This window comes from Chenopodium album, chromosome 3 (genome assembly GCF_948465745.1).
Source record: "Chenopodium album chromosome 3, dcCheAlbu1.1, whole genome shotgun sequence".
NCBI lineage: Eukaryota > Viridiplantae > Streptophyta > Magnoliopsida > Caryophyllales > Amaranthaceae > Chenopodium > Chenopodium album.
In genome coordinates, this window is record NC_137836.1 from 73,482,458 (window position 1) to 73,501,382 (window position 18,925).

Consider the following 18,925-nt stretch of genomic DNA (forward strand, 5'->3'; position numbering starts at 1 on the left):
TAATCAGGCTCCATAAAAACACGCGCCCGATCGGGCGAGCCTCGCCCGATCGGGCCCGCCTTTTTCTTTGCGCTTCTTCTCAGCAGCATCGCCCGATCGTGCTAGACGCTCGCACGATCGGGCGCGCTATCAGCTACGCACAGCACTAAGCATGTCGCGCCCGATCGTGCTAGACCTTGCCCGATCGGGCCCTTGCTTCACTTTGAGGCTCGGACTTCGATTGGGCTTGATTTCTCGGCCCAATCCGGATTTCCTCTTCGGGTCTTGAATACTCGGTCCAAATACCTCGGAATCCCAATGACCGAGCCCTTAATCACCGGCTCGATGACTCTAACCGGCCTTGGGCTTCAAAGATGGTTGTATTTCTCTAATGCTCGTGATTGCTCCAAAATAACTCGGGAAAATACTCCAAAAGCATAAATCCCTGCAAAAGTCAACCAAATCTACGAAAACACCAATTAGTAATAAAAGTGGCTCTAAAGAGCAAAAAACACTACTAATTATGACCAAGGGACGGGGGTAAAATACTATATAAAACAGACACATCACTCGACCTTGGGCTTATAATACGGTCATAAAATACGATCCGACACCAATATCTTTGTAGTGGCTTATTAAGCTCGGGAATTATCATAAATGTGAAAATTCCTACAAATAATACTAACTCTACAAAAACACTAGAAAACGTATATTAGTAATAAAAAAAGCTCCACGGAGCTCAATAAACACAAATATGACCGTGGGACAGGGAATAAAAATATATATAAAATAGACTCATCAGTTTGCTTTGTCACTCTACTAGTTAGAGTAGCATACCTAGATAAAATCATAAGTCTTCTGTTATGTCGATGCCTAGAGCCTCACTAATGCCCTTTTGAGTAACCTCATTAACATTATGAGAGAAAAAGACCCTAGACTTAACTCACTTTCTGCTTTGAAGCTGCACAAAACCTATCAAGACAGTCCCGTACAACCCCAGCTTGTTCAATGAAAGCCTCCGCAAAATGAATCAAGTCGTCTGCAAAATATAAATTTGAGATAAGTGGCCCTCCCATGCTTTGGCTTCGTTCCACTTGTTTGCCATGATTGATTGATTCTTCAATAACTTGATTTAAACGCTCCATACAAATGACAAAGAGATATGGGGAGAGTGGATCTTCTTGTCTAATGCCACGGGTGGGGTAGAAAGCATCCGTCTTTTCACCATTCCACAAAATAGTCATCGATGGAGTAGTGATGCATTCCATAATAACCTCAATCATTCAAATAGGGAAATTCATTTCCATCAAGGTATCACAAATAAAAACCCACTTGAGATGATCATAGGCTTTTTCAAAGTCTATTTTGATAGTCATGTACCCTTTTCCACCCTTCTTTCCCTTCATAGTGTGCAAAACCTCTTACATGATGACAATGTTGTCTGTTATCTGGCATCTAGGGACAAAACTTGACTGAGTGTTTGCTATGGTTTTGGGAAGCAAAGGTTTTATTTGGTTAACAATTGCCTTAGTAACGATTTTGTATGCCATGTTACAGAGGCCTATAGGGAGAAATTGAGAGGCAGAGTCAGGATTGTCAACTTTCGGGAGAAGAACCAAATAAGTCTCATTCAAGGAATCTGGCAGCCCCTTACCATGAATCACATCCTTAGCCAAATCGTACACATTCTGAGCAACTGTATCCCAGTTCTTTTGATAAAAAAGAGCCTGGAAGCCGTCTGGCCCAGGAGATTTAAGAGAGCCCATTTTTTTTAACAACCTATTAATGTCACAATTTGTGTAAGGTCGATTTAGGCTATCCCAATTAAAATTTGAGCTAGAAAGCAGAACAAACTCCAAAGGGGATATCATATGCACCATCATCTGTGTATAGTAGAGAAAAGTAAGACACTACTTGATTTTTAACTTGATTATGATAAAAAAATCCACTGGCCATCAGCATCATTAATCGATACAATCTTATTTCTCCAATGCCTCACTACCGTACTAAGGTGAAAGAAGGTAGTGTTGCGGTCACCATGTTGTAACCAATCAACTCGGGCTTTTTGGTACCACAACATTTCTTCCTGGTTTAGCACTATATCCCTTCTTAATTTTTCCTCGAGTTTCAGCAATCCCGAGTCCCTTCCATTGGCTAAAGTTGTTTGAATCCCCTAGATGCAAGCCATTAGAGTTCTTTTTTCTCTAAAAATGTTATGAAATACCTCTTTATTCCACTGCTGCAGATCAGAAGAAAAAGATTTGAGAAGATTCACGAAGGGGATGTCAGTTCGCCATTTCTCACAAAGAAAATTAGAGAATTTTTCATGTGATAACCAAGCAGCCTGGAATCAAAAAGGGCGGTTCATGGCTTCCATAGGAGCAAATCCATTTGAAGATATTAATAGAGAATAGTGATCGGATTGAATGGCTGGCAAATGCTTTACACAATCCTTGTCAAAACGCAATCCCCATTTAGAATTACAAAGGCATCTGTCCAATCTTGTACTCCTTCTAGTAGCTATGGAATTTTCTCTAGCCTAAGTATGAGGTGAGCTTGAAAATTCAACTTCGATTAATTGAGAATCTTCCACCCAGTGATTAAAGCGCTCACTTCTCCTAATTGTTTCAGTACAACTTGAATTTTTTTCCTACCCAAACGAGTTTCATTAAAATCACCAGCTAGCAACCAAGGTTTGTTATTCTGTCTTGAAAAATCAGAGAGTTCTTGCCATAAGTCTTGGCGTTTGGAAGGGTCAAGACTAGCATAGATTGAAGTGAAGTACCACGATTCTTCTCCTCATCTAGTTATTGTCATTGTGATGTATTGGTTGGATTTTACAATGGGATCAATGGTAACTAATTTTGGCTTCCAGTAAACCCAAATTTCCCCACTAAAACCCTGAGCATCCACCCGAGTGTGGCCATTATACCCGAGCAATGAGGAAATCCTTTCAGTATGATCACCTCCCATGTGAGTCTCGACTAAGACAAGACAAGGGGTTTATTAATGTGAATTACTTCACATAAAGCCGCAATAAAATCTCTACTACCAGCACCTTGAACATTCCAAACCAAGCCCGTGATTGAAAACGAATCCGCACCACCAATATTTGTATTATTCATGGGAAACATTTTGTTTGGATATTTAGCTTTGAAAGAAGCTAGCCTCAATATGCCTTATGGCAATTCTAAGTTCCAATGGTAACTGTAATGTCACCATTAGTTCCAAATGCTCCTGGTTCGATACCCTCCATGAATGTATCTTCATCTCCAGTTTGTGAGTCAGGGGGCTCGCTATGCCCAGGTATGGTTCCGTGGGCATAGTCATGCACATAATTTTCTCCGGGGGGTATGTGCTAAGTTACTGTGTTTGGGAGTAGCAGAGACATGGGTAGGAGTGTTTGGAGGTTGGCTTGCTTGAGATGGTTGTTGGGGGGCATGTAAAAGGGGTCTTGGTAGTGGATTGATCAATGGCTTGAGTGGCCTTCGTGTTCAAATATTTTTCAGAATCAACCAGAGAGATTATAGGAACATGTAATTGGTTTGCCAACTCATTAGTTTTATCTCGAAGGATATTTTTTGGAACAAAATTATCTTGCTTCCTAAAATCTTTCCCTTGCTTAGAAAATTGCTGCCCATTCCCTTGACTTAAGGGATTCGAAATATTCTTCCCAATCTTGAAAGAGTTATCGTTGGAAAGAATATAAATTGGTTGAGAAGATTTGCCCAAATCAACAGTTTCTGTAATACCCCGTATTTTTAATGTATTTTTATATATTATTTGTTTTTTTAAAAATATATTTTGGGTCAAATTATTTTATTATGGGATTTAAATAATACAATTATTAACATTTGGGCCAATAAGTATTTAATTTAAATGTAGCCCATCTTCACAATAAGGTCAACCATCCTATTTTATAATTTGGGCCAACTATTTTATTATTCAACTCCATAATTTTTATAAATCCCAAACCTACCCTAAACAAACCACATTTAGGGTAGGTTTGGGATTTATAAAAATTATGGAGTTGAATAATAAAATAGTTGGCCCAAATTATAAAATAGGATGGTTGACCTTATTGTGAAGATGGGCTACATTTAAATTAAATACTTATTGGCCCAAATGTTAATACTTGTATTATTTAAATCCCATAATAAAATAATTTGACCCAAAATATATTTTAAAAATAAATAAATAATATATAAAAATACATTAAAAATACGGGGTATTACAGAAACTGTTGATTTGGGCAAATCTTCTCAGCCAATTTATATTCTTTCCAACAATAACTCTTTCAAGATTGGGAAGAATATTTCGAATCCCTTAAGTTAAGGGAATGGGCAGCAATGGTCAAATGGTCAAGGTAAACAACTTTCCCCTTTTCTTTTTTTCTTTTTCTCTTTTTCCTTTTTTGCCCTTTCTTTTCCTTTTCTTCTTTGTTTCATGCAGGAGCTGCCACTCGTCACCGCCGCTGCCACCATCTTATTGCTACCGCTGCTCCACCGCAGCTATCCGCCGGCGTCGCTGCAACCTCCGGCCAGCAGCAGGTCGTCAGCCACTACCCCCATTTGGCTTGATTCTTCTCTTCCTCTTCCTTTTCCTATTTTTATTTATTAGTTTAGTTTTGATTTTATTGATTTCAAAATGATTAATTTAGTATCAAATCATGCTTTAATTGATTTAGAGATATAATTTTAGATTATTATTATGATTATTATTTTCAGATTTTTGATATGATTAAAGTAAGGGTTTCTAATTTATTAAAGACTTGATTTTTAGGGTTCTTATACAAATTGATTTGGGACTTTTGTATACCTAATGATTTTATTGATTAATTGGGCATAAAAGTATGTTTTAATAAAGTTTTTAGGGGAGTTTTAATCAAATAATGTTGCTGGAATTTTATTTAAAGTAGTGGAATTGTGATTTTAATGGAAGGATTTAATTACCCATCAAAGAAGAGTTTAATTAAGGGGTTTTAAATAGTTTTCAGATTATTTTAAGTAGTCTAAAGTGAATTTAAGTTGCTGGAAATTATGTATACAAAGAGAAGTAATATAGTGTTATTGTCCCCTTTATGTATGAGACTTGATTCGGGAATTATTGTAATCAGTGGCATATCCAGGAATTGTACCTAGGGGGTACGAACTTTTTCAAACACCCAATATTTGAATGTGGGGATATAAATCGGGTATTCAAGTATAGAGTAGAGTGTTCAAATAAATATCAATACACAAATACACAACAAAATAAGTCCAAATTTCAATAAAATTGCAAATTAAAATGATCCGATACAATAATACATAACTTCAATTAAATGTCAAAATACAATACATAAAATTAGTACTACATCTGTAACACCCCAATAATTCTCCCTTTTTCAAACCACTTAATTTAAATAAAATAGTGAAGAACTATTGGCATGTTACCGCCACGTGTTAAAACGTTAAGGCTTTATCAAAGTATCGCAGCGGAAAATCAAACTTAAGTCTTTAAAATAACATAGTTTAGAAAAAACGAATAAGTCAAAGCTTACAAATTGGAACCATAAAGGCCCTTATTTAAAACCAATCCAATAATCAAAATCCAAAACATAAATGGATATCAAATCATAAATGAGTTCAGCACAAGAATCGAATACTCTCAATCACACCAATCCCTTGACAATGCGTATGACAAATCCCGAACTTCACATCATCAAGCTAACCTGTGCGATACTGCTCCCCAATAATACAAGTATAATAATTGGATCATCACAGGGTCATTAAAAGGCGAAGGCCATGACCAAAGAAAAGACACATAAAAGCACGCAATCAGCAAAGCTAAGTACATACAAGGTACAACGCACAAAACCTAGCATGCTCAACTAATTAAAGTAAATAAACATACAACGTGAATTCATTAATCAAGACTCCACACTTAAATAATTCAATTGACTCAACATACTTACTAACCAATTCCAAACACTTGACTCTTTATATTATTTAATTAATTTAGTTTGGAGTAAGCAATAGACGAGGTTGCCCAATCCACCAAATCATTTTGGTCCCAAATGACCATTTAAAATAAAGTTTAGTGCGATGTAAGAATGGGCGCGACTCTATTCTCACAAAATTAGTCTAGGATCCCATCTAACTTTCATTGTAAAATAAAATGTAAATACCAAAAGAGAAGAGGACATGTTGATCAAACAAGCCTCGAAAAGCCACGGGCTACCACCGTGTCCTCAACCCATAATTGTCAATACTCTAGAAGTGCACGCTTTCCAGAGTTTTATTGCTCATCCATGTTTCACTTTACGTGATTACAATTTTAATTAATAGCCGACTCATTCAAGAAGACCATACATAACAATCATACCTCAATTCACTTTTAATCTTATTTAGGAAAATGGTGATCACATCACAAGTTGACCTTTAATTCCATTAAACTTCCAAATTATCTAAAATTGTTGAATATAGTCAACCCACCTAGCCATTCGGCTTAATCCACCTTTACTCAACATATTAACAAGTCATGATTGAGTAATAAATAAAATAAATAACAACCTTGTGGAATAATTAATAAATTCATTCCACTTAAATAATTCAATTTCAATCCTTTAATAATCCAAATGTGGTTAACAAACCAATTTAATAAAATTATGCTTGTATCAACTAACATTCCATACAAACAATTAATCTAATATAATTCAACATGTTTGCATCCATAATTCCATACAAACATAATCAATTCACCAAAACATGTCTCATAAACATAAGCACATGAATTAATTCAATGTATAACCAAACAATTTCCATACAAGTGTTCCCTAAACATGAAACTAAGTTCATTCCTTTTGGTACCTAAACATGATACTCCGACTATTTACAACGAAGTAGACATGTACGTACCTCGTATAAACAATCCTTTGTGCCACTTTTAATTACTTAAAAGTCTTCTATGTAATAATCACTTCCTAGAAAACAACCAACAACAATAAATTAATACTTAACCAAATTTCCAACAATATAAATTAGATTAAAAGTTCTTAAAACTTCCTTAAAAACATGTTTTTATGCTTAATTAATCAATAGAAATACACAATAGGAACAAAAGCCCCAAATTAATTGATCATAAGAACCCTAAAATCTCAATTTCAATAAATTAAAATCCTAGGTTTATAATTCATAAAATCTGAAATTTATAACATAATTAAAATCTAAAATTATTAGTTTAAAACATCAAAAATATGATTTTGATACTAAAAATATAATCTTTATACTACAAAATCAAAACCCAAAACAAATTAATAATAAACAAGATAGTAGAACAAAAATAAAAGGAGGAGGAAAGGGGGCAGCCACGGTGGGCCACGGCTGGGCCGCTTGGTGGGTCGCCGGCGGTGACCAGCGACCGGCGGTGGTGGGCAGCAGGCGGTAGCTTGGGCGGCAACAATGGGAAGCAGTGAGCTATGCTCACATGAAGAAAGAAAAGAAAGAAAAGAAAGAAAGAAAGAAAAAGAAAAAAAAGAAAAGGAAAAAGAAAAGAAGAAAAAAGGAAAAATAAAGAAATAAAATAAAGAGAAGAGAAAATAGACTAACCTTTTATGTGGGGAAAATTTTTGGGGATATATGGGGTATTTATAGGAGAGAGAGTGGTGTAGGGTAAGTAGTAAGATTAGGCCTTATAAAATTAATGGGTCAATTAAGTAAGTAAAGTGAGGTTGGCTTTGATAGTTTGGACATGAATTATAGAATGAAGGTACATATAATAATTTGTACCAAAATCATTTTCGACCCAAATTAAAAGTTGAAACTTTTGAAATTAAATTCCGGAAAAATACAAATAAATATTATAAATAAAATATAATATCATTTACAATATATTTAAAAAATACGGGGGATTACAATATCTACTGGCTACTGCCCATTTATTCATAATTCATTTAATAGTTAACAATACAACAAATGAACAAAAGTTTTAAAAAAAAAAAAAAAAAAAAAAAAAACCAATTAACAATCAACATATTAACAATTGAGAAATTGAAAACTTAAAAACTCAAAAACATATTGAAAAAAACAGATTAACACTTAAATACTTTTTTTTAAGGAAATTAACACTTAAATACTTAATAGAAAACAAATTAACAATCTACAATATAAAATTTTAAACAAGTACAAATGAACAAATTAAAATACTTAAGAAATTGAAAGAAAAAAAAAAGGAGAAGTGAGAAAAGATAGAGAAAGAAAGTTACCAGAAAAAAGTGAGAAAGAAAGTTAGGGTTTTAGCTTTTAGTTTTGTCTATGAGAATTGAGAAGATAAAGGGAACAAAATTTCCAGAGAGAACGAAAGTCATAGAGGAAAAAAAAGAGAAAATTAAAATGAAAAAAAAAGTAAAAAAAAAAAACTTTAAAATCGCTTCCCGTGAGAGTCGAAACCTAAACCTATTGTCTACCTTCAGCTTTACTTATCCAACTGAGCTCGCGCGTAACATGGTATAAGTTTGTTTCAGATATTTTATATATAGTTTTTCTGTTTTTTTTTTTTTTAAAATACATTCCTATTTTTTTTTTTCCCGGATCTAACGGGGTTCATTTGAACCCCCGTTGGATCCGCCACTGGTTGTAATGTGTTTGGCTACTTTAAGAGCTTATTTGAGGTACGTACGCGTGTAGACACCCATTTGTGTCTCCCCAAAACCAAACCCAGTGATGAGTACCTTTCGCGTCGAATCATAATCGAATGAAGTGAAAGTGTGGAAAGGTCTAGTGGTGCGGAAAGTTTTAATTTCTTTTCTCTTCTCTCTGTTTTTAAAACTTTATTTTAAGAAAACAGTCAATCCAGTTTGGTTGGTCCATGATATGGGTCCAATAGTAGTGTAGTTGGATGGGGCTTGCAAAGACCTTTCCAACGATATATTATAAGCCCAATTCCGATGAATATTGAGGAAGTTATGGCCAATTTACCAAACTGGGCCCGGTTTGAGCCTTATGTGCGGCCCAATGATCTAGGGGAGGGCCTAATATGATTTATCATTCCTAATGCAATTAGGAATGGTTTTAGTCTTCTAGAAGGTTCTTTTCATTCCTAATTCAATTAGCATTGATAAGTTGACTTTGTTGACTTTTCAGAGTTTTAATCAAAATCAAATAGCATTTTTGAAGGAATTATATTATTTTATCCTCCAGTACGGTAAACTTATCGGATTTTTGAAAACGCGTTAAAATCAAGACTGGCGTCCAACCCCAGGCCTTGGCGCCTGGAACCAGGCTTGGCGCCAGACGCTAGCCATTGGCGCCTGGCGCTAGCCACTAGTGCCTAGCGCCAGCTAGCCAGGGTTGGCGCCAACCTTGTTTTGCGTGCGTCAGACTCTGTTTTGTTAAATTATCTTTTTTGGCTGATTTTCTCTATAAATATCGTATCAAAAACTCCGTTTTCATTCACCAATTCATCATCTACATTCACCTACAACCAATTCTCCTCAACAACAAGTTTAATTAGCATTCTTTAAAACATTCTTCAATTCTTTCTTACTTTGTTTTCATACAAAATTCCGCATTCATTAGATCTAGAAACACCTAGCCATATTCGAAGTTGCCTTCGCCCTAGACGTGAAAGGTTTAATTTCTGAGGGTTTGGTCCCAAATCTCTATTTCAATTATTTAATTTAATTGTTTTGTTTTATTATTTTCCTTGAAGTTACTAACGTGTGTATTTTGTTATTAGAAAGAGGTACGAGGCATCAAAGTAATTACTTTATTGATTATTGTTATTATGATGTAGAAATCATGTTTATATTGTTATCATGATATTCCTAGTATCATGTCTAGGTTAATTTTAATATTAAATATGATTGTTATGATGCTTCCTATTTTCTTCCTAATATTTATGATTGTTAGTATCATGTTAGGGTTAAAGATTTGATTTTTATTGCTTAGTGACATGCTAGGGTTTGTTATTAATCTTGTTAGTATCATGCCTAGGATCTTGCTATTATTATGATTATTATTATGGTTAATATGATTGTTATTATGATGATTATTTCATTGTTATAATTTTATGATCATGATTATATTTTATACTTTGATTATTGTGTTGCTTGATTTATATTTATTGCTTGATCACCTTTTATGCATGTTTAAAGGGAATTTTGGTACTTGTAATCACGCTTAATAAGATAATTAATAATCTTGTTAGGTTAACTTTGATTATAATTCAAGTGATCGCCAATAACAGTTTTGTTTGTGCATTAATATTCAACCAACATAAATAAACAGGTTTAGGGTTAATCCTATTGATTGCATGTTAGTCAAAAAGCGCACATGAATACGATTAGAATAAAGTAGAGGCATATTATTAGGGCAGGTTCAATCTCTTTTAGGTTGGATTTGTACCTTCATCCCCGAACCCTTATTTGGTTCATGACCTTATGGAGTTGGCGATCTCTTGGATCGTTAAGGGGTGTAACCTTCACCTCGTGAACGGTTTACAAGTTCCTTAAAAACTTGTTGGCGACTCTTTTGCTCTATCTTCTTCCCTTTTGGACGCCACCGTACTTTAGTGTATGATCACAGTGGGGTTCAAGCTAGTGGGATTAAGGCTTGAAATTATTCCCTACAACGCGTACTCAGAAATTTATTAAGCATGTAGAAACATGCTAGGAATTTATTTAATTGATTCCAAGAAGTGTCATGCTAGGAATTGATTGGAATGGTAGAATTGAAATGAGATTGGTGATTGGAACTGAATTGATTAAATTAAGAATGGTTTTGGTGAATTATTTGTGAAGCATGATTGGTTGAAATAAATTATTTATTGGATTTGGTGATATTGGAAAATTCTCATTGAACCATATTTTTTATTTTAGCATGTTTGAAGGTTTGTTTAATTAAACTAAATGTTTAAATTGGTTTAGGATATTGAAAAGGAATTTTATTATAGTTCATATAATTTTTATTGATGCTTTAAGCATGAAGAAGAAGCTATTTAAGTGTCTTTGTAAACGATGAATAAATTATATTTTGGTGCCTTAGTGCACTTAAGGTGTTTTTAACACCGAGAGATAGGATTTGTGGCGCTTTATGCGTTTAAGGTGTCATTGACACCGAGATAAAATTAAAAAGGGTTCGACATTAAATATTATGTGGTCACTAATTATTCAAAAATTAAATTGGTATGTTTGATTGTTTGAAAAATTATTGTTGATTGAATGATTATCGTTTGAGAGTCATCACCAAGTCTAATAATCTATAAATAACGTAAAGTAAAAGAGGTTACCCACCAAAACTCTTGGAACGTATATACCTTGAGTATGAACATATGGGGTGAGTTACGGGGTTTTATATTTAACCATAACTTCTACTGGAGTACAGGACATTGTACATTCCTTTTATTATTATTATTATGCGCAGGAATTCCGCCACTTACGAGTGGTTATTGATGCTGGCACGGTTAGCTCCAGTGTCAGTAACCTCAATTTATTGGGGGAGGTTAGTGGGAAACCCGTTCGATGCGTAATCAACGCTAAATAAATAATATAGTTGGCTAGTTGAGAAGTTTTGTTGAATGTTGTATGCTTGAAAAACAGATACAACAAGGTAAGTTGTGTGTTGATAAGTAAATGCATGTTGGTGTGTTAATTACGCTTATATACTCAGCTTTGCTGAATGTGTGTTTTGTGTGTTTGTTGGCCTTGTCTTTATCTTGGCCCTATGATGGCCCATTTTAATGGAGAGTAGTGGAAACAAGTAAAGAGAAGCTTTTCAGGTGATTGAAGCATATTCATGACGGGGCATGAGTGAAGAGCGAATCATGCTAGGTTCTATTAGTTTATGATGTGTTATTGCTTTGATTATTTTATGATATTATTATTCATGAGACTAACGCAAAATTTTGAAGTTGGTTTGGTTTTAATAAGGCCTTACAATGGTTCCAAGTTGTAGGATGATTTTATTTTACTTCGTTTGACTTTGGTTTTGACTTTACTTTCGTTGGTTGACTTTTCAAGTTGACTTGCTTTGAATGGTTTTGAAATTAGGCTTCCGCTGTGTGTCTTTGATAGTTGCCTTAGCCGTTTTCACGGTGGCGGTAATATCTTAGATATTCCTATTTAAAGTTTTAAACAGGGCAAAACAGGTATTTTAAAAGAAATGAATTTATAAGGTGTTACAGTTTCCATGTAAGTCTCGGTTCCAACTAGAACCTATGTTGACAAATTAATATCCTCCCCCTTATTCCGCTCTTCCCTTTCCTGATTTTGCTCATTTAAGATCGAAATCTTGAACCCCCTTGGTCAACATGTTGACTTTTCCCCCCATGTTGGGCTTTCCCTGGAGGTGCTTTCTCCACTGCTGGTGGTTTTTTTTTTATCTTGCCTGGGTTTTCTTCTTCTCGGTGGAGGTTTTTTCACTAACATCCATGCACCATGCATAGTCTTGGACTTCAGCTGTAGACTTAACCACGATTATTGGATGCTCGTGAGACTGATTATGGACTTGTTCTTCAGCATTCGAATTGTTAGCTTTCTTAGGATAATTGTTGCCTTGGTGCCCAATTTTACCACAATCAAAGCAGATCATCTTCAAGCCCTCATATTAAATTCTCCAAACTTTTCCCTTCAACCAAAACTTAGATAGCAAGAGTTTGCTCAAATTGAGTTCAACACTCAATCTTGTGAATTGCCCCCTTTGATCCAAAGTTGTGTTATTATCTATTCGAATGACTTTTCCAATTTTGCTCCCTATTTTATGGAGCAATTCTTGATCAAAGTATTCAACTGTCAGATCACGCAGTCAGAAATCTAATTGGTGAATAATCGGGAATGAAATTAGGCACCCATTTTCGAATAGTGAGGTAGTTATCATCCAACAGCCATGGTCCTTGGGTGAGAACATGGTTATAACCCCTCAAATTAGAAAACCGAGCAATAAAGAAATCATGGCCAATATCAGTGAGTATTAACCCCTTATTAATTCCCATTTTTCCTTCAATCTTTTCAAGAGAGATATGTAACCAATTTTGCTATCATGCATCTTAATGATTAGTGTATGCTGTCATGGTTTACGAATGCACTTCTTTTCCTCCTTTGAAAGAAGGATTACATCCATGTCAGGTGGAGGTTCATCATCTGAAACCTCATCCTCTTCTCCCCTATCCAGGTGATGGGGAGATTTTCCATACAACTCAGTGTTGCGAGCCATGTCTCTGAAGGACAAGGTCGATTGAACATTTCTTGAGGTGCTATCATTCTAGTTCAGGGGCAATTGGGGATTGCCGTGAGTATTCTCTTCAGGAGGTGGATCTTTATTGAAGATCAGATGAGTGATCTTTCTCTTTGGTTTTTTGTTTGAGCTTTTTAATTGTTCTCTTTCTTCAGTGGAATTTTCATGTGCATGGGTTTTTTCAGCCATGGCAGAGAAAAGCATCGAGAGAGAATTTTGCCGAACCGATCTCACTACATATAACTCGTAGTAATATAAAAATATTTGTAACATTTTTAAGGTACGGAATAAAAATTAAGCATTTCAAAGTTTATATTCATGATTTCTAACAAACAAACAAGATTGGAGTTTCAAGGGTTTTAGACCACCAAAGACCATTTTTTAAAATTTCTCCACCCGAGACCAAACTAATACTACGTATCTTAGACACGGTCTAGTCTGGTCCGGCCTATTTTTCCGGTACTGGCGTACTCCGTATCAAAGGCAGCGAAAACAACACACAATAAACCCAAAACCCTGGTTTAAAAAACAAAAAACCCAGCTTTAATACTCAAATCAGACCAGAGTATTCATTCATTCATCATTTGGAATTCTGCAAATTGAAATTGTTTCTCCAGCATTTCAATTTGCAGAATTTGCATGGTTTTTTAGGGTAATTTGGAAACCATCACCAACAATGGCGGCAACCGATTCAAGTAAATTGGAATGCAGCACTTGCGGCTACCTTGGTCTTTACATGGACGAAGACGATGGCCGCTTCTACTGCACCAACTGCAACTCCCAAGCCGCCGACATCATCGACAACGCCAACGCCGACGAAGATTTCATCGACAAAGGCACCCATGGCGGCGCCATCTACAACGCCGCACACAGACGCGCTGCCCCTGTTCCTGCCCCCGACACTGAACCCCACGAAACCCATCTGGGTCCCACTGAACCTGCCGATTTTGGGAAGACCCCTAAAAGGGGTGATTTCAGTGAAGAAGATTACTACAATGCTATTCGTCAGAGATATGTTTTGGGTCTTCAGTTAATGGTTCAGTTTCAGTGTGAATCTCTTGTGCAGAATTTTGGTGTTACTCCTTTGATTTGTGGGATTGCTGCTTCTATTTGGTTGCGCTTTCTTGCTTCTACTCGGGTTTTTGACGATGATTGGGCTGATAAAACTATCATGGATTCTGAAACTGGTATAATAAATTTGTTACTATTTGTCAATTTTGTTGTTTTTGTTTTGTTGATGATTTGGGTATGGTTGCATTGATTAATTTGTGATTATCTTACACTATTGACTTGTGCTGAATATAGTATAGTGATTGATTTAACAAGTATTGTTGAATTGGTTATTTTGAGAGTTTTATTGGTTATGGTTGTAATTTGTTATCTTGAGAATTCCATGTGCTACTGACTCGTGCCAAATATAGTGTAGCAATCCATATATTGGTATGACTGCATTGGTTCTCTTGAGAATGTCTTAGAATATTGACTTGTGCCCAAGGTAGTGTAGTGATTGATTTTTTGGGTGTGGTTGCATAAGTTAAATTGAGTATGGTTGCATAAGTGTTGATTAGTGCTGCTTGAGTAATTAGAGTTTTGGTTTTGCGGTTTGAAGGTAGAGTAATTTGATATGCTAGGTGGTATATCATGTATTGTTAAGCTTAAGTTGAGACCAGTCTGTTTGAACCTTTGTTTTTTCAGGCACTTCAACATTTATCCATTTACTTCGTATTAGTTAGTCATTTGGCCTATGTATTCATGTAGAGGGCCTTGTTTTCAGGTGAAAAGAGATTACAAGTCGGAAGCCATTGTAAAAAGGAGCCTCGAAATATGCTTAACGAACGTATGGTAATCATATGGATTAAATCCTTGAAAAAAAGGATACCCTTATCATGCTCCTTGGCTGTTTCGTATTTGGCCTGTCATATTGCTAAAGAACCGGTTCTTCCAACTGATATTATAAAATGGTCTATTGAAGGGAAGCTTCCTTATTTTGGTGCTTTTCCTAAGATTGCTGAATCCATCATACAGATTGAGAAATACCATCAACATGCTTCGGTGGTATGTCCATTAAAAGCAAGTTCTATGTTTAAGCCTAAACAACTTCCTTTACAGAAGTTGGAGTCAATGGCAGCATCTATAGCTCAATCTGTAGGCCTGAATTTGCCCCCAGTCAACTTTTACCGAATATCTTACCGTTATCTAAAGCAGTTATCCCTTCCTGTGGAAAAAATTCTTCCATATGCCTGCCGCATACAAGAGTGGTCAATGCCTCCTGATTTATGGTTGTCTGCAAGTGAGGAAAAGCTTCCGTCTCGTGTTTGTGTGATGTCAATACTGATTGTCACAATTAGGATTCTATATAATCTCAATGGTTTTGGCAAGTGGGAATCTACTCTGTCTCCTCCAATTGTCTCTTTAAAGGATGGTCTGGCAGCAAGTTTTGACAAGTCCAATGCAAAGAAGGGGGCTGAAGAAGCACCTACAAAATTGAGTGGAGAACCTGGGACAAATTTGTTGTCTGTTCATAAATTTGAATCTGATAGCACTGAGCTTTTGCGAAACCTTGAAAAGAAATACGATGATTTGGGTGATAAATTTGGTAATGTTGGAGCTCTTTTTTCAAAATATTCACTGCCCTAGCTATCTACTTACAAATATGTATGTATTGTTGTGTTGTTTCCTTTGTTTCTTTCTCATTGCCCTTTTATTATTCTCTCGAGTTGGCAGAATATTCCAAAGATTTACCAACCTATCTTCAGTATTGCAAGGATGTCGTATTTGCTGGTGTTGAGCCATTATACAAGGATCCTACTTTTATAGAAGAACTTTGGGATTTTTATGAGAAAAATCGAGAGGTACATTGATTATTTTTCCTGACAAGCCATAGCCTTTCTTTATCAAAAAATATATATCTGCATTGGCTACTATCTTCGATTTACAGTTTTCTATTATTTAGATAATAACTTGATTTATGCCTTCATGAAGTGGTTGGTGCTATGGCTTGAATACTTTGTTACTCTAACACTCCAATATCATGCCAAATCCTTCTTTTTCATTCATCCAACATCTAATTGATGGATACTTCTAAGAATTCAATTCTATGGAAAAATCTGAACAACATCGATTGAGCAGTTAATTCTCCTGGAGCTTAGTTTTTACAAAGAGGAACATTTTACATGGAGGCACTGACTTCTTCACAGCAACATAGTGTATTTGGTGAAGTGCGAAACTCAGTGCTACAAAACAAGCTACTTGATCTGAATTCATCACTTCAGTCCTTTTTTGTCCTTCTGGTTTTCTTAATTAATTCAATTAAATTAATAATAGCTCAATTACTTTGGTAGAATGAATGTGAATATTTCATTATAATACTCCCTTCAACTCTTTTTTATTTTTACAGAAGGGTTTGGTACATTTGTTCGCTTTAATATTGGTGAGGTATCCTATCAAATAGTAAGGCAGGGTAAATCATGTAATTGTTTGAATATTTTTAATTGGAAAGTGGTCAGTGGAGCATATGACATACTTTGAAAGAGAGATAAATTTGAGTAAATGTTTATGCCCTTAAGGTATTTTGGGGAATTAAATAGGTGATTTTTACCCCCAAAAAGAAATTTGAAACAATATAGGACACCATTATTAAGTAACAACAACAACAACAACAACAACAATAACAATAACAGGGCCGTAGTCCCAAAATGATTTGGGGTTAGTTAAATAAAATGGGCAGAAAAAAAGAAATGGTTGTGTAAAGTAAGAACAAAAAAAGGGTATATACAAAGTAATACAAGAGTTCTAATGGACTGTTAAGTAAGTGTGAATAAATTGAGGGATGGAGGTGAGAGTAGCTATTATTTTACTAGTCAAAACAAACATGTTTTAAATGATTTATAAGTATTCTTGCAGAACGTGGTGCCTCTAGTCTATGATGTGTGTGCCACAATGTTATGCTTTGGGCTTCGATTTGTTTGCCTATGCTTAAACATATATGGGAACAACTTGTAAGGTTGTCCATATTTTCTAGTAGTTTAGAATTTGCTGTGATTTCTTGTTTTTGCCAACTCTTAAGTGGTAACTAGCATTAGTAACTCTTAGACGGTAGAAATTTAGTTTCTTTATTGAATTTAAGCACTTGTATTGTGATGAATATACTGAGAATATATTGTACATCTTTGTTCTTATTGTTGTATTTTTTTTTTTGAAAGAATCGTCGTATGTTTTTATTAACAAGGAAGTTCTCTTCAGGACATTAAAACATCTGGGGAGTTTGAATCTGGATCAAATCAGAAGAGGTCAAGGGACAATGATAAATTTTTCAGTACCCCATCAAAGGGCAGCAAGAAGCATAATGATAAAGAAATTTCCAGCTCTCCAGCAGCTGATAGTGGGTTTCAGTCTAACTATAACAGCCCCAACTGGGATCCAAGTGCTGATAATACTCAGCAAAGTTCACAAACATGTCAATTTCCAGCAACTATGGATAGAGATGAGTCTTCATCTCAAAATTTGGAAGATATAGCTCTTAAATATCTGAAAATAGATATGGAAGAACACCGTTTCTGTTACATACCACCAAGGGTGGAAGTCAAGAGACGCGACCACCTGCACTATTCACGGAAGAGGGGTGATGGTTCTTTAGGCTACGTTGCCCATGCTGATTACTATATCCTACTTAGAGCTTGTGCAAAAGTGGTCCAGGTTGATATTCGTATTATGCATATCGGTGTACTCAGTTTAGAAAGAAGATTGGGATGGATTGAAAAGTGGATTGATCATAGTTTGGTGGAAAAATGTTCTGGTGGCCCTGTTGCAAATGTGGATGATTCAGAAGATGAATCTGTTAATTTATCGAATATTAGTATATAATTTGTTGATGGGAAAAATTGCTAGACTTTGGGGATCATCAGCTAATGAAGTCATCAGCAGCCGTTAGTGAGAGGTAGAGACAATTTTCCAGTGTTTGCTCACAAGAATGAATATCTAGAAGAGGCTTCCCAGTATGCGCAGTGAGATATCCCTGCTGTCTTTTACTATCCTAGTGTTGAAAAGGTGTGGTGAGGGTGGTTTTGTGCTGGTCAAGCTTGAAGAGAAACAGCTTCCAGCTGCAGATTGGTCAGGCTGCAGAATTTTCCAGAGCTGCTACAGTTGCGTTGCGTTTTGGGGGGATAAATATCAGAGAACTGCATGAGTGCACTTTGAGATGGTCTTTTGTTATGTACAATTGTACAGCAGGCAGCAGAAGTGTGCAGATTTTCTATGATTATCATGAACTGTGCGAGGACACTGTGAGACAGTCTTTTGTTATGGTTCGGTTGGCTGTAAGCTATCTTGCAGCATACCAACATTACCAAGAGGCAGTAAGCATAAATGGTTCTGGTTCAGGATGGTGCAGACTGGGGCAGTGACTCTTGGTAGTCCCTTTCAGCATGTCAATCAAGGATAAACACTGATGATGTGTTCTAGGCTCATTGGGTTTGTGGATAAGGGTTGTTTTCCGTAATCAAGGATGCTTGCAAGCTAGTGAAAGAGCAGTGAGAAGTCTTTGATTTTTGAGGCAAGAGTCATGGACTTGGGACTCTTGTTTTCACAAGACATAGTGATATGCTGCAAGGCTTGCAACTAAACTTTCTGCTATACAATTATCTTTTCGTCATTAATATGCTCAAAGTGGTCAATTATTTATTTTTATTTTTTTTAATTTTTTTTTTTTTTGTTGGGGGGGGGGGGGGGGTGTGGGGGAG

At 35.7% G+C, this 18,925-nt stretch overlaps 2 protein-coding genes across 2 annotated transcripts; one reads left to right on the plus strand and one right to left on the minus strand.

Annotated features, from left to right (window-relative positions):
* Positions 1-1,400: 1,400 nt before the first annotated feature.
* On the minus strand, positions 1,401-3,104 carry LOC145625349 (uncharacterized). Its single transcript, XM_081678409.1, has 5 exons — positions 3,005-3,104; positions 2,821-2,963; positions 2,204-2,323; positions 1,982-2,152; positions 1,401-1,862 (listed from the first exon to the last, which is right to left on the minus strand). The coding sequence occupies exons 1-5, from the start codon at positions 3,102-3,104 to the stop codon at positions 1,401-1,403; spliced, it is 996 nt and encodes a 331-aa protein (XP_081534535.1).
* Positions 3,105-13,549: 10,445 nt separating this feature from the next.
* Positions 13,550-18,921, plus strand: LOC145616578 (TATA box-binding protein-associated factor RNA polymerase I subunit B-like). The gene is made up of 4 exons (XM_081671331.1): positions 13,550-14,374; positions 14,962-15,783; positions 15,912-16,039; positions 17,430-18,921. Exons 1-4 carry the CDS (start codon positions 13,864-13,866, stop codon positions 18,048-18,050), a joined length of 2,082 nt encoding a protein of 693 aa, XP_081527457.1. The 5' UTR covers positions 13,550-13,863; the 3' UTR covers positions 18,051-18,921.
* Positions 18,922-18,925: the final 4 nt, after the last annotated feature.